Source organism: Hypoxylon trugodes (genome assembly GCF_022578975.1).
Source record: "Hypoxylon trugodes strain CBS 135444 unplaced genomic scaffold F4822scaffold_7, whole genome shotgun sequence".
Taxonomy (NCBI): domain Eukaryota; kingdom Fungi; phylum Ascomycota; class Sordariomycetes; order Xylariales; family Hypoxylaceae; genus Hypoxylon; species Hypoxylon trugodes.
Window position 1 is genome coordinate 2,291,044 of NW_026250022.1, and position 22,117 is coordinate 2,313,160.

Consider the following 22,117-nt stretch of genomic DNA (forward strand, 5'->3'; position numbering starts at 1 on the left):
GGTTCATAGATCGTACTAAGCTGCAGGGACCAGTAGCGGACCGTTCGGAGTTTACTTTAGGACCAAATGCTCCTGTAAGGGTAATCCCTGCGATTAAGCTCAAAGTGAAAACGTCATCACCTTCTTCTCTGGGCTTTCGTCAGTATTCGTATTTGTACGTACCTCATCGATAGATATTACAGTCACTTCATCCAGTTTCTCCATCCAAATCCTAGACGCCATACACAATTCTCCCTTAACTCAACCATACAATGGGGTTTCATTCCATATTTCCCACAAATTTTAAGAGTCTACTTTCCATCGGCGAATGATCGAATGATCGTGTCAGTTCGCGTATAGACACAACCATTTCTTTCGTCTCTTTTTCTACCTTTATCTTTTCTCTGCTAGATCCCGGTGTTTGATGAGTCACGATATGGCAACCGATGATTTGGAAAATGGGAACGCCGTTCTAGACCCGCCTCCAGCGTCCTCCGGTCCGGACGAGTCCGGATGTTCGTCCGCTTCTTCTGCTATCGCAAACAACGATCCGAGCCAAGAGTTGCCCGGCCTACCACGACTCAATTACCAACTCTTAGATCACAAGAAGAAGCTTTTCTTAGTTGGAGGCCTGCTAGTCCTTGAAGGAAGCATATTGCCACTTGTTCTATTCTACCCATTATGGTACGACACTACTCTTAGACATGGCATTCGTAAGTAACCGTAACATCTCTACCTTTGAAACATATCATGAATATGGAGGCATGCCTTCTAAGAATCAAGTACTTACACATGGCATCTAGTCTTCGCAATCATTACTTCATTTTTCGGCATCGTTTCGGGTCTTGAGTTTGCCCACCGTTCATGGCGTCTGATTATGAAAGATGACTATTATCGACCGCTAAACGGTAAGCGCTGGCGCTTCGACTTCACACATACTACCCTGTCTATCGGTTACACGGTGATGACGGGGATTTTAATCGGCGCCTCTATCCCACACGAGCCTTTAGTCCGTCCCCTCGCCATGCCACTACCCCTATTCTTCATCGAAGTGGGCTCTCTTGCTCTGTCAACTGGTGTTATGGACATGAAAAACATGCCTGCTACGTGTAAGGTTAGCTCGACACCGAAAGGAGCGCCGATCCCTCCCGTACTCTTAACGTTTATTGAGGACGTCGTCGCTGTCGATGGTGGTGCGGGGAAGACATATAGAGAAAGATTATTAGGCAGATATAAGGTCAGCAAGGATTTTAGGAAGTTGATCAAGGGCCTAAATTGGTTCTGGGGTATTGGATCCATACTTGTCGGAGCCGGCTCGTTAGCCGTCGTATGGACCATACCCCAGGAAATTGCCTACGGCATAGGTGAGTTATCGGTTTCTCAATCCCTTATCCCCGTATGATACTAATTGAATTCTCGTAGGTTGGGGCGCGCCACTTGTTTTCACTATCGTCTGGACGTTCATAACAGTATTGTGGACCCGCAGAAGTCTCAGGATCGAGAAAAAACGTTGGATGGCTGACTTGAAACGGAAGAGCCATCAAGAGAATGAAAAGCCGCCGGATTCATAAAAGTTAGATGGATCTAATAGACTACACTGTGGTCTCGCATAGAAGAAATTTATGAATATACATAACGAGGAATAACAAGGATACTTATAAATAATAGAATAATTTCAATTCAGGCCGGTGCACCGGCTCGTGCTCATCACCAGAGCTCGATCCCAACTCTCAATTCGAAGAGTACCCCGGTCGCATTCAACATCATGACAACTATCCAGATTTCACATGCAGCCACATTATACACGATCAAGGATGAAATAATTTTTGAGCGATATGGGTTTTATTATTTTTTACATATTAAATCAGACTCTTCCCAGCCAAACAAATGCTAACCCTCTAAATCCCATTCAGTTTCTAAATCAACGCCATGCAAATGCCAACAAATCGCTTAAAAAAATCAATCGCTGATGCAAATAAACCCGAATCCCTAATATCTATCATGTCGAAGAGAAAAAGAATAATAATAATATCGTAGGTAGAGTCATGTCGTTTAGCACTCGTAGTTGATGTAGAACCCGTTCTTGGTGTCCTGCTCGAAGTACACGTGGCCCGCGCCGTTGGCAGTAGCGTTGAGGGACAGCTTGAAGTACATGTCGGAGGTGCAGTCGAAGTCGCCGCCGGGGTGGTTGAAGGCGTCTTTGGATTGCTTGTCCCAGAAGGTAAAGTCTGGGTGGAAGGTCTTAGCATCGGCGGCTAGGAAGGCGTCGACGCTGGAGTAGGACACGGGTGAGCTTTCATCGGGGAAGCCGGAGAGGGCTTGTGCGGCGGTGAAGCCGCTGCCGTCGACTGTGAAGTGACGCTCGTTCTCGGCGGCTTGCGACCAGCTTAGTGTGCACTTGGTGGCGCTAGAGGGGATGCCGTGGAATACGATTGCTTGCCGGACTTCGGGCGCGTCGCCGTCGGTGCCGACGTTGATGTCGGAGCTGGCGTCCTCGGCCTTGTCGGGCTCGCCTGGGTACAGGTTGTACATGGTGGGTTGCCAGATCTTGCCGGTGGAGCAGGCGCTGGGAGTAGGAGTGGGAGTAGCAGTAGGCGTGGTGATGAAAGTGACGGGAATTGAGGTGGTGGCGACGGGAGGTAGAGCGCAGGGGTCTTGCTCAAAGCAGCCTCGGTAGCCGTTGGCACATGAGTAGAAGACCTTGCCGGGAGCGCAGTCCGTCTCACCGCGGCGGGAGAGAGCGGGAGCAGCTAAAGCAACTGCAGCGAAGCAGGCTAGAGAGGCGGCGGTCTTAGCGATGGGAGACATTGTTATTGATTAAGGATTACCGAAGGTAATATTGGATATTATTAAGTTGGAATGAAAATGAAGAAAAGTTGATTATAGAGTAGCGAAGGTGCTATGAAATGAGACGAGGAGATTGAGATTATGAGAGTTGATTAGGTAGTAAGTATTAGAGATGGATGGTTTGTGATGCTGATGGGAATTTATCTTGAAGTGGCGATCACCGGCCATTCTTATATCTACAAGTTCATGATGTTAGGAGTAAACATCATGAACGGGTCTACGAGGCTGGGCTAATAGAAGGAGCCGTATTGAGCCTTGGCCGCTGACGCCAAAGAGCGGCTGAGTACATCTTGGATAGGACTACCTGGCAACAAGGCCGAGAGCCGATTATGATGATAATAACGGAGAGGCGGGTATGAGGCGTAGATGGCGGACTTCCAACAACACTTTGCCCATGATCTGGGGAAGGAACCTCGGGACCGGGTTAAGACATAAGGGTCCAAATAATAGCTGCTGTCAACCGAACGGGAAGAGACTGAGCCAACCCGATATTACGTGGCTGTGCCGCTGTCCGTCATTACAGTACCCGCCCGCCCAGCCTATACTCTTCCCACCAACCCTATAGAGAACGCCAAGGCCTTAGCGGCCTCTATTAATAATTTTCCCACGTGGGACCAGTCGTTCGGTGCTGTCTGCTCTATCATCGCGGTCCGATGGGTTCCTTTACAAGGCTTAGTTTCCTGCTCTTAGCTTATTTCCTCTGAAAATACAAAGCGGTCATCAGCCTTACCACGTACCTCAGTTAACCCATAGAAAGTACAAGATGATGATGATTGGACGAAGTAAGATTTTCTGAATTGATGCTACGTTGTAATATAAACTAAGACATTTTCGGCAGGCTACCCAGCTATTTTTCTTTCTTAGCCCGTGCCGTTGCTGATGCCCAGGAAAGCTGTGCTAATAGTGGATTAGGGCTTGTCAATAGCGTCCTATATTTAAGCCATATACGCCGTGAAAGCCAAGAAGTGGACATGCCCAACCCCGATGTAGACGAGCGTCGTCGAGGGGATTCGAGGGGATAGAAACAATGTTTCTCATCGTGAGTCCTACTTGGAATTGCCTCGGTAACCTTTCCACGTCAATTGCCCCCATCTACAGTCCGACGTGGTCATTATGAGCAGTATAACCATCCACTAATAGAGGTGGGCCGCAATCATCAGGCCCTGAACGGGACGCCGTGGCGTGAATGTGCCCCCCAACCGTTCTACTATAATCATACTTTTCCATTGTTAGTTTTAATTTTGTTCATCTATGCGCGCGCAATTGGGGCCTGGAGGCGATAGCCTACTAACAAGCCAACTCATGTCACCTAACTACATTTTCTTAGATCAGGTGTAATTTCTTGTATTATAGCCTAGAAATTATGTATAGTCTCATACAAATGTGGTTTTCCTATTTGTAAGATCCTTCGTTGGCTCCAGCTAGGACTCTATCCTTGCTAAGCCTCCACCCAAGCCGAGCCCGAGCTTAACTCTCGACACCAACAACAATCTCGCTTCTAGAACCGATCTTAAGACCGAAACGTGCCAGAACGGTCGGGAATAGCGCCAATTACAGAAACGATGTTGGTTCATTTGCATGACGTTTGAACTATCTAATTAGATACTTGAGGGGATCCAGACTCTGCCCCTTGTTCAGTCTTTGATGCTCGGCTACGAGTCCTTGAGGATATGGGGTCTGGGATTTCCTCATCGGAATCATCACCGGTGACAAGCCAACGGTCTCTTCTATCCCCCCAGAACTCATGATTTACGACGGTATCGATATCAATGCGCTCCTTAGGGTCGTGCTTGAACATGCGCAATAGAAGATCCGACAGAACCAACACCTCTTCTTTCGGCATGGTCACAACCCGTTCTACATACTCTATCTCTTTAGGGGCTGGTTGCCTATCCAAACGACGTCGCTTCGGTCCCCTCTCTGGGGTGTCATCTTCAACTCCAACCAGTTCTACTTCTACGACCTCAACCTGGTCGAGCCATTCAAGGGGGGTGGGCCGGGTAGGTGCTTCATCTGCTCCATCGTCACCGGGCTCATGTTCCTGATGAGCTGTACACACTTCAGTTGGCGATTTGGACACAGTCAGCTGCTCTTTATTTTCTAGTTGTCTTGGCTGATCCACAGGTGTACATGGGGACCGTGGCACAGGTGTTTCCTCATCACCCTCATCTGAATGCCGAGAAGCCGAACCTTCTTTCACTTTACTGCCTTGAAGGTCGGGATTCGTTAGGCGATCCAAGCCCTCTTGAGAAAATTCATCTTCAGAAACTTGGCTTGAAATCGATTCGTCGCTATCATATTCCGAGTCGCTGTCGTCTGATGAGGTATACGGCGTATAACTTTCCTCGCGGACATAGCAACGCCGCTCTTCTCCAAGTGACGCTTGTAGGGGGTCAGACCACGTGGTCGCCCCTAGAACCTTTAGGAGTTCCTCCCGCTCTCGACGCTCCTCTTCCGGAGTAAGCGAAAGCAGCTGAGAAGGATCCGGGTGGCTGTCATCCGAGACTTGTGAGTGATCCGAATCTCCTTTCTTGCCCGCTGACACATTTCGCCGCGCCTTATCACCTTCCAAATAAGAACCTGCGACACCCCTATATTCAGTTGGTAAGGGTCCAAACAAGAGTTCCATATGGCGTATCAAAGACGTATAGTCCTGATACTCGCTGACGAATGGTTTTTGGGTTCTAATCTCGTATATGGTACAAGCAAGCGCCCATATATCTCGCGGGAACCCGCTCACCGTCTCTGTAAATAAAAACTCCGGTCCGGCATATTGTCTATTCCACCTCGTTATCTTGGGCGGGTTAGAATGATGGAAGCTATGGCTGAAATCAACAATCGCAACTTTAGCAGCTCGACACTTTTCTTCTAATTTATCCAATGATACTGGCAATGCTAGATACTTAGGTCCGTGGGAACCCGGACTACTTCCGGACGGAGTCAGAAGGGGCTCATGTCGCCGGGGCCCGAGATATCTGTCAAGCCGGTCGTATGGTAGCTCCATGAGGGTGTACTGGTGTAACCGCATACGTACGTTACTTGGTTTTAAATCTAAAAGAATTAGCTTTTACTGCGGTGAGCGCTCGCGATTGGATATCTACTTACCTCCATGGCAAATCCCTTTCGTATGGAGATATTGTATTCCCTTACAAATTTGAAACGTGAAATCCGTTAATATTCCCGGCGTATGAATCCCTGTACCAAGTGGCGAGTCCAAATACAAACTAGGGCCATATAGATCAGAAACAAAACAGAGGTGCCGCCCATTAGGTCCTTCAACCCAGAAGTGCTCTTTAGGGATAGCAACACAATTCTCTTCGAGCTCATTGCGGCTGACTTCACTTAGAGCATTCAAGACCTGCAGTTCCGGGCAGTCTTCCACTGACTGCTCTGCCACCATAACCTTGACTGATCTGTGGCACATTGTTCGTTTATCTAGACAAAGCCACTCAGTGGAGTTCACATTCCATCCAAGTTTATGGACGACGAGAAACCGTTTGTTTGGCCCGAGATGGTCATTGAAGTGAATTGGGTGGTATCCTCCTGGTCTATACTTTTCTCTTTCCTCCACCTCCCCGCCGTCTACGGCCGGGAGGTATAGACGCTGTGTAGTGCTCATTATGTGCCTTAGGTGTGTTTAAAAAGAAACGTACTCCCTTGAAGATAAAAGGCTAGGTATATGATCTGGGGAACGTCGGACTTCGAGACTTGGAAAATGAAGCTTAGTAGGAGGGTTCAGTGCCGTTTATCCCTCGCGTACGTAAATATTAGTATAAGTTCAATAGAGAATACCTAAGGAAACCTAATCATTCACTCAAAGGGAATTCGCCTTTATGTAGTATGCTAGGTACGGGCTCTCGGAAATGTGTCAATGTGAAACAAAAGCCTTTGTCCTTTGACGGGCCCTACTTACAAATGTATAGTTTCCAGATACATATACGTTGGTTAACGTCCAAGGTGCTTAGTGCAGCATTCATAAGGTTTCTATCCCCGGATTAGCTAAAATGTTTTAGAAATTATAGCGATGTGTATAATAACTTGTTACGAACATGGCACATGCCATCCAACCCAAAGGAAGGACAGAAAACTACCATTTTCTTACTGGTAAACTATTTATTGTTTTTAAATAAACAATAAGAATTGTAATGATCCAAGAATATGGTAAAAGGTCCTTTGTTATGAAAAGGATTTAATGATATTGTACAATGCGTACTAGAATAGTATTTTTCTTGCTTGTCTCCTTTATTTAAAGCCTCGCTTATATATGCGTAAGAGCTTTATCACGATGACCAACATAAGGCTATTTAATTTGCGTTATTTTTACAGCTGATTACATTAGAAACAATAAAAGGCAATAGGTCGTTACGAGTCACTCTTTTCAGCATGACATTCGGTTCAGCCAAAGAAGTCTTCACACGAAGATGGAACCCCGGAATGAGCCTTCCAGTTGGGGGTCAGCCGCAAATTAAGATGGGAATTGAAAAACTTAGACAATGTCCTCGAGATGGAAAGGGGACGCTTGAAGATCCGTTAGTAATTTGGGCAGCGCATTTGACAGATCGACAGCGCCGGGAATTGCGAATCCCAGAATTTGAGCAAGAAGAGGATCTATACCGCGCAATTGATGCCAACGCGGATGTGGCGAAGACGGCAGCTATTAGAAGTGGATGTACGGTGGTATGGATCATCTGCCCTGTTCATACTAGCAAATATGCCCACGATGAGAACGGCGATCGGGTGCCAATAAAATGGGATCACGCTGGCAACCCGGCAGAGTACCTCGTTTTAGATGCTGATCCACATATCACCGTAAAGCTAGGTGTGAGCGAGGATTTATGCCTTCTACATGGTCATATTAACGTACGGATCGATGAAAGGGGCTTTCCTACTCAATTTATGAGTAGCTTTCAGAGATATGAGAGTGGACACATCACAGATGGCGATGATAGGGTTCTTGAACTTTTCGAGTGGCGTGACAAGGGAGATTTAACAGCACATCTTATCCAGCAGGAAGCCGCGTACTACAAGCTCTTCAGCACAATGACCGTAAGTTGTAGTGGAGAGTGGGAACTCGAGGACCTAGAACACGATGATCCCGACTATAAGCCTCCCGAGCATCTTGAACTCTTATTTCAGAATAACACGCAGTACGTACCGGACAACAGTGAAGAAGCATCGATGATTAACGGAAGTTTGGAGGAGTATCTAGTTCGTAAGTGGAGCCCTTATGAGAAAGGCGAAGGTATAGTTTCTATGCATAATTTTGGCTACAACGTCAGTAGGTTCAGCAGGTGCTCACAGGAAACGCGGATGTACGACCCAGATGCATGGGACCCACGAAGATATTTGGCAACAAATTCATATGCGTACTGACGAGAGTACTCTAGCAAGGGGCACACCCACAAGCAAGATCTAACTCTCGAGCGTACTTAACTGATACTACCTTTAGACACGGAGTTAGTAAAGAGCTTGGTTATAATATAGAAGCAGATTAAAAATTGACTTTCATGAACACTTTCTGTCCTATAAATAGGCGTTTCCCTAGATATTACTACACGCAAGCTCCGTATCGCAGATAGTAGAGCACGTAAGACGTATCGTCTTATTGCCGCGTCGTGAATTACGTTATGTATTTTTCGCATTACCAAGTTCGTAATAGGCACTGATGTAAGTAGTGAGGAATCGTTGAACAGCTTCGACAACACCCGTATGATGTATCCGTGGTACATCTACAAGAGGGTTATGTATCTCCGCGGAGTCGTAGATATTGATTGGCGACGCGTAGCCAATTCATGCGAGGAATCGTCGATGAGAGCTCCGAAAACCAATTCGAATCCAAGAACCAGTAAAAGGCCCGAATTTTCGGGGTCTGACGTACAAGCAGACTATTACCCCTTTCTCCTCATGGGTCGAAGACAAGTTAGTGGATGGCCGAGCTAGGAGAGTTCATATGACTCACTCATTCCCCCCTATTAACTGCCGAGGTAAGGAGGCTAATACCGGGAACTAGGATCCCCGCTCTTAGCATTGGTATGACAGGCCAAAGTATAAAGGCAGCAGGCTCTGCTCCCGGACTCCTTAAAACTTCATACCTAAATACATTCAATTCATCAACCATTATGCCTAGCTTCTCAGACATCGAGACGACCCTAGCTTCCGTGGAGGCTAGTCCTAGAATCCGTGAGGTCCTCCGGGACTTGCACACGAAGGCTCTTTCAGAAACCCCTTTCGTAAGCACGGGAGGACCTCTATCGGATGCTCTGGATAAGTTTGTGGCCCTGGATCCCGATAAATGCGCATTGGTTTACCTTCTTCTTCGAGCGACAGGAGCGCGCTTCGTCGTTGAAGCAGGGACCTCTTTTGGTCTTAGTACCATATATCTCGCGCTAGCTGTAGGACAGAATGCGAGCCTGCAGGATGGAAACGGCAAGGTCATCGCGACGGAGAACGAATCGCATAAGGCGGCAAGGGCTCGCGAGCATTGGAAGGCCGCTGGAGACGAAATTGAGAAGCGGATTGAACTGAGAGAAGGAGACTTGCGAGAGACACTCAAGGTTAACTTGCCTCCCCATATCGACTTTTTACTGCTTGACAGTGAGTTTTACCAAGCCTACAAGATGAAGAGATCGCATTCACTGCGGTTTGAGCTGACAGAGAATAGTCTGGACCCCCCTAGCTTTGCCTACTTTGAAACTTGTCCAGCCGAACTTGAAGATTGGCGCGACGATTGTAACCGACAACACTATCGAGGCTGCAAAGGGGTACGAGGAGCTGGTAGCTTATTTGGGAGACCCATCCAACGGGTTTAAGACGACGACAGCACCTTACTCTGGTGGTTTACTCATTGCGGTATACGTCGGGAAGGGGACCTCGTAATTCTATTTGATATCTGGGACAGTAGTTTCAACACACTAACAGCCCTTTCCCTCCTATGTACTTAACGTCATTTTACGCTAACCACAATGAAGGTGCTGGAGAAGGCTAAGGTCATGACCGTACCTAGCTGAGCTAGGTATAAACGGCAGGATCATAGGAAAACCGGGAGTCCGAAAATCGGCTTCAACATTATGCCTAGAAAGACGGACGAAAGTCAGCTCAGATCGGAGACATTATTTTATAAAACGTATGATCCACCACTTACCTTACTTTAGTACCGACCTATTCGAGTGTACCTTTGCAAGTACTCGGGGACTGTTTGAATATGCATCCATTGATCTAAGAGCCAGGTATTGCTACATTGTATAATATCTTTATCATGAACCAAATTTCTGCTATCCCTTTATGCCCTTAACACCATGCTTATGATGAGATCATCCAGAAGAGATTATGATGATCTAAAAACTCAGAGTTTCTTATAAAACCTTCAAATCAAAACAATTTAACCATCAGCCATATCATCCATCGAAAATAGCCATCTCGGTCGAATCTAGGGATAACCAATTTCATTACATATAACCGTCCATACCCCCTGACATGCGCCTCTGCCTTCGTTCGCGAGAACGATTATCGCGCACGCGCCTTTCATGGCTACGCCTTGATCGCCGCGAATCACCTGTGTGAGGTCTCGGTTTACGGTCATCGTATCTTGGTGTCGGAGGCGACACTGTACCCTGGTCGGCGGACGAGTACCCAGTTCGCCTATCCTCATAGTCGGCAGGGTGGTAGTTTTTCTTTGGCATACTCGTCAAGGCGTGATTCTCGTGGTAGGGCGGTAACCCGACTTCCTTGTATGTCCCTCGTTTGAAATTACCCATGCAGAATTTGGGGTGCGGCAAGTGAGTCATGACAAGGACAAGGAAATAACTGATCACAATCGTAGGCAACATCCAGGAGCTCCCAACGAAGGCTGTTTTACGTTCCTTGTTGATGACCGCTTCCTCGTTGGCCGCAAAAGTAGAAAGGAGCGCTAGGACTATGGAGAGCGCAATACAGATCGCGGTTCGGAAGATATTGAATGGTGACCATCCCCTTCGCTTAGAGATGATATGCATAATAGTCAAGAAGAGCAAGACAATACCGGCGCATGCGAACCCGTAGATAAACTATTCGCCATATTAGCTGTTAAGACACCCTGCGAGAAGATCAAAGTAAAGGAAAGAACCTACAACTAGAATAAACCTCTTGGCAATTTCTATCACTGCCTCGCTCTGCCAAAATCGATCCTTGGGGATATCCTCTTCTTCAGGTGCCTCAATGCCGAAAGCATTGTAAACGGCGTTCAGCATCGCGTAAGCTAACTCATTCAGGTCGGTTTGGAACCGGACATATATGGGATCATCATCGTCGGGAGTTGACTCCCATAATGAGTTGGGGATGTCGGCAATGTCAGCTAGCGTTTCGTTTACGGACTTCCACGTATCAATGGCGTCGAGGGGCTGGTATTTCTCCAAGAATGGTTCAATCACGCCCGCCAAAGTTTCAGAGAGTTCTTCTGATTCATACGGCTTCTCAAGCCCCTCTAGTGCGTCGTTTATCTTCTTCACAGCTGCATTGGCACTTTCGATAATACGAGCCCAGACAACAAACTGGCTCGCAGCCTCAAGAAGGAGGACAAGTGCAATATGGAAAGGCAAATGCAATGCAGTCCTATGAGGATCTTGGCGTTAGTTATGATTAAATTTAAAGCGTATGATCATCATCCGGAAATAAATACGTACCACCACACTTGATGTCTCTTAGACATCGAATGTTCTTCATGCATCCAGTCAAAGTATAGTTGGAAGATAATGTATATCAAAGCAGTGCCCGCAGTGACAAGGCCGATGAGAGCAGGACCTTGACGTATTAGTTAGGATGGAAATATATGTATATCAGACTGTGAAACATACTCCATAATGTATACGTAGCATCTTTAAGAAAAGTGTCCTTCACTAGGAGTGTAATGCTCTTCGCGAGAATAATACAACCTGTCATGCATATTAGAACTTGCATCTCTCAGTCATAGTAGGTGAACGTACCTTCTCCGAGAATAACAAGCGTAAGGAGGTTCATACGCTCGCCCAAGTGCGTACCAAGGAATGTCAAAACATGAGACACTTGAGATAATGACAGGTGCAATAATGCCTCGACGACGCCTCCAATGTACCAGACAAGGTAAACCTTGCTTGACTTGCCCAGATTGTACCTAAATGAAACACCAAAGTAGATCGCCGATGCGCAAAGGTGAAGGAGGGCCGTAGCGAGCATAGGACGTTTCCCATGAGAATATTTGCGGATTTGAATAAGAACTACCCCATATTGAATGAAAAGAACGAATCGAGAAACCGCGAGGAATAGAGACATGGTCCTAAACACCGATACGATTTGGTCGTTTGGATCGAAATTGGTCCCGATCTCAGAAAATCCTATCATAACACCCAAGTGAATGGCTTTGCAAACACGTTCGAATACGCTGTCAGCCGTGAAGCGCACGTCGTAAAGGGTAGTCATCACCCATGTTGTCCATAGGAGACTAAATTCTCTATTGGCTGTCATTCTTTCGCGTCGGGTCAACTCGGTCACTCACACCATATATCCAATAAATGAGACGAAGTTTGAAAAATCGGAAATTTCGTGCACCTATGGGCACAAGTTAACATCGTCTAGTTTAATACTCATGTGGGGCTAAGTACATACAGTGGTGAAGACATTCAAGTTGGCTACGAACCACAAGTCGTAGAACAGCTACAATCTATGTTAATCATATGGACTGGTGATGAGACCTGGATGTATAGGCGGACGAACCTCAAAATTCGAAGCAGAATGAGACTAATAGTTGTTAGCTTTGATCGGGAAGGAGGCTGTTATCCTATATGGACTCACCTTATGAAATTTGGGGGTATCTGATGGTCCCTTTTCGGGATAGGTATCTTCCGTATCATCATGGGAATGAGTACGGCGGTGATGATGTTGATGAGGATGAAAGGTTAGAACTCGGTGCCCGGATCCGGACAGTTCAGGCTCGACGACCCGGGTCCCGAGCAGTTGAAGCCGCCGGCCAGCGTAGTCGAGATCGTTATGGGACATATTTGCGGGCTCGCAAAACGTCCAGGTTCGGAGGTCTACTTGGATAGATGACTGATCGACAGAAGGAGAGGAGTGCCGAGCAGAGAAATCTAGGAGCCAAGAAAGGCGGCTCACCGCGAGTTATATTGGAACTCCAATTACCAACGTGCTGTCTTGGTACCTAGCCTATGGGGCGGTGGCCCGACCTGCACTCCGCTCGTCTGCGTTGATCATCCATAATTTGCACTCTATGCCAATGTGGGTAACATGCTGCGTTGTCGTCCTTGCTGGTCAGTGAAGTCGACGAGCCTCATGAAAACATTTTCTTATGGGCTTGGTAGGACCCATGTCAAGCCACATGTATCCCGGCACCCGCATATGCGGTGCGGCCATACAGAAGACACGAGGCAGGGTAGCGACATTAGCACGCCAGGGTATAGATAGGGCTGATGCATAGCTGAGGTGTACGTAGAGGGCATGATATGTAATCAAATGTACCTTTACTCTTATACTACCTGGTACTATACATCCCGCTGACGCCAACCGTAGGTCAATTCCTATATTGAGGCACGTGCGTTGTGACCTATCAGCTTGCCTTCGCCTCCTTGCTCCAACGCAACATCTGTACTATTTGGGCATCTAATGTAAATGGGCACCCATAACGCAGAGAGTCATCACCGACACGCCTAAAAATTTCAATCCTGCAGACGGTTTGATTCCCAATACAAATATTCAGCTCCGCGTATGATTCATCTATTTTCAGTGTAAAATACTATATTCAGGAAAAAGTAAAACACCCTGAGACAAACACGACATCTGCGGCAGTCCATCTTAGTCATGAAGGGCGTTGGGATCGCCGTTATTGTACTTTTTTCGCGTTGTGTTTCCCGTACTAGGTACCTTTCCGACCCGCGTCACACCTTTTCCTGCAGAAAATCGAACTGCCGCGTTTGGGAACGCCTGAATGCCTAAGGGAACCCCGAGACGTAGGACATAGAGGCCTAGAGAGGCCTCTAACATTCGCAATTGATCATCCGAGTCCGAGTCCGAGCTTTAACCCCAGCCACACGATCGTCCAAAATGAATGTTTTTGTCGCTCTTAAAATTTACTACAAAACTAATGATTAAGGAGAGACCCGAACATAAACTACTTATCTGCGTATCTGCATATCTAAGCTGATTGAGATTAATCGAATCCTGTTCATTGGACTATTGGTTCAGTCGTATCGTATGCTGGGCAGTCAGGGTCTTCGCAGTATGAGTCTTTAGCAAAGATCGGCAGTGCTATTTCGGGTTTCGCGCACGGTCTCTGTCTTTTCCTGCCCCTGTCGCAATTTTCGATCTCGTACTTCCATTCACCAGTCATCTCGTCGATAAACCGGCATCCGCACATATTAAAAAGATCGCGGTGCTTGCACATGGTTGTTTCGTATAGTCAAAGGTTCCAGAACTTTTCGTTATATTCCAGAGTATAAAAGAACATAATTGCTACCAGATATAGTTCCAGGTTCACGATACGTACCGTTAGGTACCTAGGTACCTATCTAGGCTATTCGGGCAAATTTGATGGCAAAGAAAGAAAGAGAAAAAAGCAATAGGCTTGGTATCGCATGATCTCATCAAAGCCCAAAGGGCTTCATTGCCTCGTGGAGCTCTTTATGAAGTCATTTAATGAATAATGGTAAGAAATCCATTGCCAGATCTCAAAACTAAGAACTTTAAACTTAGTTACATGCTGTGCCTCAGCTTCGGCCTTTCAGATAGGCTTCTAAGTATCTTTTGTCACCGTATTTTGCTGCGTGGGTACCTTGGCATGAAGGCTTTCCAATGAATAAGTATACCTCGGGACCGAAGAGCGTCCAGATAACTTGGTTCGACGACCTGACTTCATTATAGTTTTTAGTTGTTGCCTACTGCTAAATTGGAAACCAGAAAGAGCGTGCGTGGTTTCAGAAGGGGTCACCGAAAATGAAGACCGTGCGAATATGTTTGTATTCGTGAACAACACTGTATTATTTCCACCTTAATACACAGTATCGTACAGTATCGTACAGTATAGCACGTACGGTCTACCTAGGTACATTTTCGGTGACCTCATCCTGCTACCTGACTTTTCAAGACCAAATCGAATACCTTTGAGGTTTAGTGTGTCTTTGTAATGTTGTTTCTCCCAACTATAGTTGTGCTCAAACAAACGAGCCCCTTTGTAGGCTCTACCATAAGAATATCTAGGTAGAATGCCCCGAGCAATGCCTCGCGAAATCTGGCCGAAACCGAATTTTGATGCATTTTGTCTGACTCCCAATCATGTATCATCAACATACTATATGTCGAGAGGTTACGGTAATCCTGGCATGTGGTTGTAAGACAAAGTCGGAATTTGTGCCTTGTATCGAGGCTGAAGACGGAGGATGTACGTGTAAGAGTGTTGAAAAGGTGTGGCGTAAATCAATATGTTGGTGTAGGAATAGCGTGTGTCGGCACCGCGCATACAAACGATTAGACCGCCAGATAAAGTACATGGAGGAGGAAAAGGAGTGGCAGCAAGCCAGAGACCGTGAGCGTGAACTGGAATGGATGGATTTGCTTGAAGAGCAGCTTTAATTAGAGCGTGGCTTCTTTTAGGAACATCTAGATATATCTAAATAGACAATATCTACCTAGATAGATTTTAATCAAGCATTATAACCCACAACTGACTTATAAGATTGAGAACTTGAATGTCAAGGCAACGAACTCGTCTCTTTGGATTTCTATCTAATGCAGTGATCTAAGCAACCAGGTATATATGAAGCAGATGCAGTACAACACAGGGGTATAAATTTATGCGATGTGGTAAACTCAAGTTTACATGAAAAGACTGCCCAGCAAAGCAGATCCTACCAATGCTGCGACGCTCACGCTAGACCGCACTCCCATGGATTGGTGGTCGTCCGTCGTGCTGCCCTGGGTGTTCTGGCCATTGCTTCCGCTATCGGTGCCGTTGGAGTTGCTCCCCGTGGTCGCACCACCGGCAGGGAGAACACTAACCAAGGCTTCCAGTACGTTGATTTGCTGAGCAGGTCCTGTCTTGCCGTCGAACTTGCCGCTAGCCCACTTGAAGCCACACATGCGACCGTTATCACCGCCAGTGCACTGAGCCGCGGCGGCCTTGGCGCTCGATTTAAGAACGGGGAGGATCTTGTCGGCGGTGTGAGGAGCGACTTGCATAGCTGAACCGAGTGTTCTGAGTAATATGCCCTTGAGGAAGTACATATCTGTATTGCATCTGTTACTCTCTTCGCAAGCGACTTCGAAAGCTGCGCCGTCGACGAAGAATTTATCCAGGGTCCGATTGACAAGTCCGTCTAGGCGACCCCTCCAGCCGTCCTCTCCAGTCTACCGTCGAGTTAGAATTCAAGACAAAGTAACATATCAAAGGCTCCACAAGGGGAGGCTCAGGTATCGTTTAGCAAGAGCAGTACTCACATGGTTGTACATGAATGCAGCGCCTTGAATCAGCAATCCAGCGTCGTATGAGAACTGTGCCTTGTTGACATCGCAGTCGTCCGCTTGAGCACCGTCGTAAACATCAAAGTCCTCAGTGACGAGTCCGATATCCGAGAGCAGATCGAAGGTATCGCTGGCCGCATCCGCGTATGTCTTGTTACCGGTCACATATGCCAGTTGGGCAGCAAGGTTCAAGAAGGCGATATTGGAAGCAGCTAAAGTCGCGTTAGAAACGAGTATTCATCCAACACTGGGAAAAGACCGTGCCACATTGCAGAAAATAGAAAGCACTGACAGTTAACGTAGTCGTAACCTTTATTAAAAGGGTAGATCTGCCATCTCAACGCTCCGGCGCAATCATCTTCATCTACTCGTCGATCATGCATATGCTGCTCATCGAAAACGCTCTTGGCCACATCCACCCATTGAGGATTGTTGTTTCCCCCGTTTGGAAGGCCATATAGCCCAGCAGCCATAGCCGACAATGCCCACAGGCCCTGGTCATCGTTGCCTTCGCTAGCCGTCCAGTTTAGAGGCATGTAATCGTTATTCGGACCGACCTGGAACATGAGGCCCTGAGAGATTGTCTCGTCGTACTTTGTGTCTCCAGTCCGGTTTCGATAGCCCAACAAAGAACTCCATAGAGTAGATCCCGTCCACCACCAATAATCTCCAGCTGGAGGAGAGTCAAAGATGCCGGGAGTTTGGCCTGTCTCATTGCCATGATATAATGTCATTAGATCTTCTGCCACAAGAGCCGCGGCCGCCTTAACGGAGTCTAATAACTTAAATGTGAGTTTTCCGCCATTCGCCTAAGATTTTACCTAGCAACACTAACCTGCATTCTCAACATCGACAGTCAACCCTGCCAACGCGCCGTGGGCGGCCAGCAGGAGACGCGCTACCGGACTAGACGCAATCCTTGCCATCTTGACCTTGAAAGATTCCTTACTATAAAAGTGATACCGATGACACAGCTAAGAAGTGGTTATAAATGAATGAATGCAACTTGCTGCTGGGTCGGTTAAAGAACGACAGAACCGAAGTTATCGATATAAGCGAAAGTAAAGCTGGATATCGCCTCTCCTTTCTATCTCAGCAGCTGCGCCGCAACCTGACATATTCTAGGCTACAAATTTTAGATTGCCCCATGTTCAGCCCAATGTGTGGGGATTGTCAGCCGTTTGCTACGGCGTAGGACTTGTCTGAACTAGGATTAGGAGCTGGAAATTACATACTGGGTAGTATAGTCTGCACAGCCACTGCTTGGCACATTTGATCCAGGAGTCGGAAGACTAGGGGAACGATCTTGGCAGTCTAGGTAATGGAGTTAGATACCATATAAAAGTCAATAAGACGGGTTTCATCTGCACTAACATTCCAAATTACTATTTTCTTTTCGATTGGATATCCTTACTTCAGGCATAACATGCATATAACCAGCCCGGTCATGTTTCGGCCTTTGGAATCTTCTACCAGCTAAGCGCCCAAGTAGGCAGGTCCGGCAAGTAACAAGACACAATTCACCATGCCGCAAGTTTGGACATTATCTGATGACCGAAAATCAGCAAATTAAAGTAGATAGGGGTGGGGAGCTTCTTTGAAAATTCATGACAAAAAAATCAAAGACACTTGATACACCAAGACAAGGGGAGAGAAACAAAATCATATTGCCCTAAGGGTATCAATAACAACCCATACCATCATACCTACCGAGCCTTAACCCTTCTAATAACGACCTTCCCCCCATCCAGTTCCCATCCGACCCCGTCCTCTGCCCGAAGCGTTGCCCATTTTGAATCCGCACATGTCTCTAAGAAATCTAAGTCTATACTTAAATACGTCCTCCCGAAGCATTTAAGTAGGTGTTTCCGCATGCTTTCCTCGGCGTATTCCAGCAGTTTGGCTTTATGTCCATCGACCCTCTTCTTCAAACGACTGAATTGTATATAATTGTCATGCGCTAGTGTATCGAGGACCACGTCGATCCTTGCATCTCTTAGCTGATATTTATGTCGCACTGCGAAAGCCTCGGCCAAGTCGTTTCTCCTACAGGCCGTATCGAGAACGAGATAGCCAACCACTTCATTCATCTCAACCGAAGTCATGCTATGAAGCGGTTGTATGCGACGCAATAGGTGGAGGATAGCCGGATGGTAGGATTCTGGATGCTTGACCAAAACAGAAAGCCGAATGCAGAAGAGGTAGACTTGAATCGCAAAATCGTCAACACGCTTAGAGGCCACAATGCCCTCCCGTAGCTTTCTAAGCGCTGACAGGACGTCGGATAGACCTTTCGTGTTATTCGGGATAGTAACCGGGGTCGTTGGTGATGTGTTTAAATCTGGAGAGGAGGCATTCGGAGCGGGTTTCGTAGGTAGGTTCTCGACATTGGGGTTAGACGTCAGGTCGAGCGAGGCAAAGCGACGGAGAAGCTCGTCTCTCTCACCAGCATCGGAACAGAAGGTCATGTAACGCTCGACGATCTTGGTGTAGTAGCGCTCTTGCGTCTTGAAGTCAAGCAATCTAGCCCCAATATTAGAACTATCCTCACCTTCTCTTCATCGAAGGATTCAAGGAATCAATTAGCCACGCACCTGCTATCTCCTTTGGAAGGCAAGCCTATTGACTCCAGAGGATCTAGGTCCACCGGTTTTAGACGACTCCATGGCGCAGAAGGCGTTCTGCTTCCTCGGGCGCCCCCGCGTCCACGCATTATCAAGTCATACCCAAGTGATAACTGGTTTGGGTGGGGGTGAAATGAGAGATGTAAGAAAAGAGAAGAGATGGAGAAGTCCAAGTTTAGTTGTTGAGATTGACTAGACGAAGCAGCGGGGTTAAGACTATACCATATTGGGTAAAATAAGCGACGCTAATAGTGCGCTAATGCTGTGTAATGTTCACTTTCCCTATTTGTCTCTCTTTGCTCACTCCTATAGGCTTGATTCTTCTATAGGTACTTGGGTACTTGAGTACTTGAACATCTACATTATTTACGTGGACATACATGTAGATTCCTGTTAACATGTAGACACCTAGGTATAATCATGAAAAACATGGTAATACTTCATGTAGAAGAGATAAAGGAATCATCTCAACTCTTCCTCTTATAGAGCAGAGTATAGATGGTGAAATAAAAGACAATGTTACGTATGAAGTCCCTTCTTCCTTTAGCTATCATCGTAGCAACAACACCATACAAAACTCTCACGATAGAAACCTAACTGAGATGAATTGTGAGCCATCATAAAAGATGATGTCTTCTCTACTCGAACGTGTTCATCATGGATATTCAAACATATAATACTTCAAGTCCGTGCCACTTTATTAGCATTGCTGCCAATATTTCTATCAGAATAGTCACATACTGTATCAATCTATTAGTTACCCAAAGTCTAAGCAGATAATAATTCTAATCCAAAAGAACCTTAACATTATCAATACAAGCAAGTCAATATAGTAAAGAAGCAATATGTCTGGGCTCGACATGAATATCGACGAGTTAGACGAGTGGCAAGGATACGTCCAAGTCTCCTCCGACGACCTCGTAGACCCCATGGACGACATGGAGTGGACTGAAGTCCCCAAGGAGGACCTCGTTGCCCCTAATTATGAGGCGCAATGGGAAAAAGTACCGGAGTGGGTGGACCCCATACATGAGCCCATTTTCATACCGACACTAGCAAAAGGCTTCAAGTCCCGCATCGGCCGCGCTGGCCTTGCCGCCAGCCCACCAAAGGAAGACCCCTATAATGGCGACAATCCTCCTCTTCCTCCCGGCCAGAATCGAACAACCGTTGGTGTTGAGTTTGAATTTTCTGCAGCCGTAGCTAGGGCCGAAGATTTCATTGCGGATCCACATCCACAAGACGGTCGATATCTGTCGGAAGCTTTGATCGATCAAAACGATGATTCCGCTCGTTACATGCTCACTGTACGCAATAGGGTTATTGACGTATTGAGAGAAAATGGCATAACCGCGGTGAAGACAGAGGAGAAATCAACCATCCCGTTCAAGCCTACGCGAGATTTCGGTTGGCTTAACAGCCTTGATGATATGGAGGAAAACGAAAAAGAGCTTGAGAAATGGGTAGGAAGTTATAACTGGGATCCAAGTCAAGGCCATGGCGTTAATATCACTGCTGCATGCAACCAACTAGCACAACAATTTGTCGATTTCCACATTCAAAATAACCTCGAATTTCACAAGACGCGAAACGCAAGTATTGATGCAGTCTCAAAAAAGGTTCATACATTCATTCATAGGGATCATGTGTCAAAGCCTCGCGCAGCGACCCTTATGGCTGCGGCAGTTCAGAGCCTCTTTAAATTATCTGCCGACGAAGCACTTAATCAGGCAGCGGAGGACCAAAAACAAGCAAACGAAGAAATCGATCCATTGTGCGTTCAGCTTCCGGGAATGGACCTTAAATATAGGACATGGGCTTGTACTATAGACTATTCGGTGGTGATGGATGGAGTTGGACATGTGCATTATGGTAAACTCCCCCCTGGATCTATTTATGATCGTAAAGATGAAGATGGCGAATGGGCGCACATGTAAGTAATATCTAAGGCTCCTTGACAAATCCCTTTCTATTCGAATTCTTCGCTAATTACAGTATTGTAGTTCTCCACCCTTTGTGTATAAATGGTTTCCAGGCGAGTTGAGGACACCAATTCTAGATTACAACCATAGCGAGACTTATCCTGCGATACAAAAAGCGGTATGTAACCCATGAATAAAGATCCCAAGTACTGGGACTAGTGTTGATAATCAACAAACTAATTGAATTATAGTGTGCTGCTCTCAGAGACGCTTTCCGAATTCATAAACCAACAAGCGGTATTCCAAGTGGTATTCACATACATATCGGGCAGGAGGCTGGATGGACACTGTTACATTTTAAGAAGGTGAGTATTTCTTCCCTGTTTATTATTTAATCCATTGTACCCGGAGGTCTTTAACAACCATGCTTTGACTCACGTTGGCTAATTGACATCGCTACACCCCACCTCACATACACTATACTGATGTAAAAAACAGTTCACGACGCTTTGGCTTATACTCGAGAGATGCCTCCAATACCTTCACCGATGGGACCGATCCCCAGATGACAACAACTGGTGCGCTTCAGTTCGGGGAACTAGTAATCTCAACAGAGGTTTAACTAATCCGGGAAGTCGTGAAAGTGTTCACATGCCAGATCCAAATACCGAGGACGCGGCTCGATACGATGCGATAATGAACAAACATATTCCTGTGGAGCAACTCCCTAAGGACTTACGCTCAATGATTGGTGGTGTTTGGAGATTTAACACAATAGCTGATCTCAGAGAAGCTTTGACTTCTTCTATCTATGACACTTCAGCGGTTCGATGCCGACTAGAGGGTGAGAAATCTAGCAACGAGGTCGAGCCATGGAACACGAACACGATAGAATTCAGGATGATGCAGGGGACTTTTGACGCTGAACATATATGGTAAGTTATAGTCAAGACCCGAAGTTTGCGGATATATGCTAACATCGCATCGCTTAGGAATTGGATGGCTGTATGTAATAGTTTAGTCATATTTACTCGAGATTCGACCCAGGAGGAGTTCTATAATGGACTCGGTGATATGTACTCCGGAAAAAGATATCCGTGGCAAGTCGTAGGCGTACCACGCGAGGTAGGGCTTTGGTTTAACTCTCGAAGAGAAGGGCCAGACCACACGGGGTTTTTCCAATACGTGGATAAGGACAAAGTAGACTGGGCGGACCCTTTCATGGTTCGAGGACACGGAGATACGCATGTTCTTCTTTAGATATGAAGA

General features: G+C 46.5%; 9 protein-coding genes across 9 annotated transcripts; 3 read left to right on the forward strand and 6 right to left on the reverse strand.

Moving 5' to 3' along the window:
* Positions 1-105: 105 nt before the first annotated feature.
* On the forward strand, positions 106-1,707 carry F4822DRAFT_325761 (uncharacterized protein). Its single transcript, XM_051455549.1, has 3 exons — positions 106-692; positions 783-1,343; positions 1,402-1,707. The coding sequence occupies exons 1-3, from the start codon at positions 404-406 to the stop codon at positions 1,548-1,550; spliced, it is 999 nt and encodes a 332-aa protein (XP_051312533.1). The 5' UTR covers positions 106-403; the 3' UTR covers positions 1,551-1,707.
* A 95-nt stretch (positions 1,708-1,802) lies between these two features.
* Positions 1,803-3,242, reverse strand: F4822DRAFT_411150 (uncharacterized protein). The gene has a single exon (XM_051458826.1). The coding sequence runs from the start codon at positions 2,785-2,787 to the stop codon at positions 2,032-2,034; it is 756 nt and encodes a 251-aa protein (XP_051312534.1). The 5' UTR covers positions 2,788-3,242; the 3' UTR covers positions 1,803-2,031.
* A 1,178-nt stretch (positions 3,243-4,420) lies between these two features.
* F4822DRAFT_431629 (kinase-like domain-containing protein) lies at positions 4,421-6,445 on the reverse strand (the record flags this gene model as incomplete). The annotated part of the gene is made up of 2 exons (XM_051461507.1): positions 4,421-5,877; positions 5,932-6,445. 2 exons carry the CDS (start codon positions 6,443-6,445, stop codon positions 4,421-4,423), a joined length of 1,971 nt encoding a protein of 656 aa, XP_051312535.1.
* Positions 6,446-7,209: 764 nt separating this feature from the next.
* On the forward strand, positions 7,210-9,989 carry F4822DRAFT_445019 (S-adenosyl-L-methionine-dependent methyltransferase; the record flags this gene model as incomplete). Its single annotated transcript, XM_051463320.1, has 4 exons — positions 7,210-8,100; positions 8,711-8,745; positions 8,837-9,420; positions 9,488-9,989. The coding sequence occupies 4 exons, from the start codon at positions 7,210-7,212 to the stop codon at positions 9,700-9,702; spliced, it is 1,725 nt and encodes a 574-aa protein (XP_051312536.1). The 3' UTR covers positions 9,703-9,989.
* A 1-nt stretch (position 9,990) lies between these two features.
* On the reverse strand, positions 9,991-12,954 carry F4822DRAFT_325776 (uncharacterized protein). The gene is made up of 9 exons (XM_051455550.1): positions 12,628-12,954; positions 12,550-12,573; positions 12,442-12,489; positions 12,332-12,384; positions 11,784-12,277; positions 11,655-11,732; positions 11,484-11,601; positions 10,932-11,412; positions 9,991-10,868 (listed from the first exon to the last, which is right to left on the reverse strand). The coding sequence occupies exons 1-9, from the start codon at positions 12,829-12,831 to the stop codon at positions 10,272-10,274; spliced, it is 2,097 nt and encodes a 698-aa protein (XP_051312537.1). The 5' UTR covers positions 12,832-12,954; the 3' UTR covers positions 9,991-10,271.
* Positions 12,955-13,453: 499 nt separating this feature from the next.
* F4822DRAFT_411153 (uncharacterized protein) lies at positions 13,454-14,473 on the reverse strand. Its single transcript, XM_051458827.1, has one exon. The coding sequence runs from the start codon at positions 14,228-14,230 to the stop codon at positions 14,012-14,014; it is 219 nt and encodes a 72-aa protein (XP_051312538.1). The 5' UTR covers positions 14,231-14,473; the 3' UTR covers positions 13,454-14,011.
* A 1,184-nt stretch (positions 14,474-15,657) lies between these two features.
* On the reverse strand, positions 15,658-17,228 carry F4822DRAFT_438010 (glycoside hydrolase family 76 protein; the record flags this gene model as incomplete). The annotated part of the gene is made up of 4 exons (XM_051462464.1): positions 15,658-16,188; positions 16,279-16,514; positions 16,595-17,077; positions 17,138-17,228. 4 exons carry the CDS (start codon positions 17,226-17,228, stop codon positions 15,658-15,660), a joined length of 1,341 nt encoding a protein of 446 aa, XP_051312539.1.
* A 333-nt stretch (positions 17,229-17,561) lies between these two features.
* F4822DRAFT_325799 (uncharacterized protein) lies at positions 17,562-18,868 on the reverse strand. The gene is made up of 3 exons (XM_051455551.1): positions 18,013-18,868; positions 17,677-17,849; positions 17,562-17,616 (listed from the first exon to the last, which is right to left on the reverse strand). Exons 1-2 carry the CDS (start codon positions 18,768-18,770, stop codon positions 17,846-17,848), a joined length of 762 nt encoding a protein of 253 aa, XP_051312540.1. The 5' UTR covers positions 18,771-18,868; the 3' UTR covers positions 17,562-17,616; positions 17,677-17,845.
* A 903-nt stretch (positions 18,869-19,771) lies between these two features.
* F4822DRAFT_445021 (putative amidoligase enzyme-domain-containing protein) lies at positions 19,772-22,108 on the forward strand (the record flags this gene model as incomplete). Its single annotated transcript, XM_051463321.1, has 5 exons — positions 19,772-20,859; positions 20,930-21,026; positions 21,100-21,213; positions 21,347-21,783; positions 21,841-22,108. 5 exons carry the CDS (start codon positions 19,772-19,774, stop codon positions 22,106-22,108), a joined length of 2,004 nt encoding a protein of 667 aa, XP_051312541.1.
* Positions 22,109-22,117: the final 9 nt, after the last annotated feature.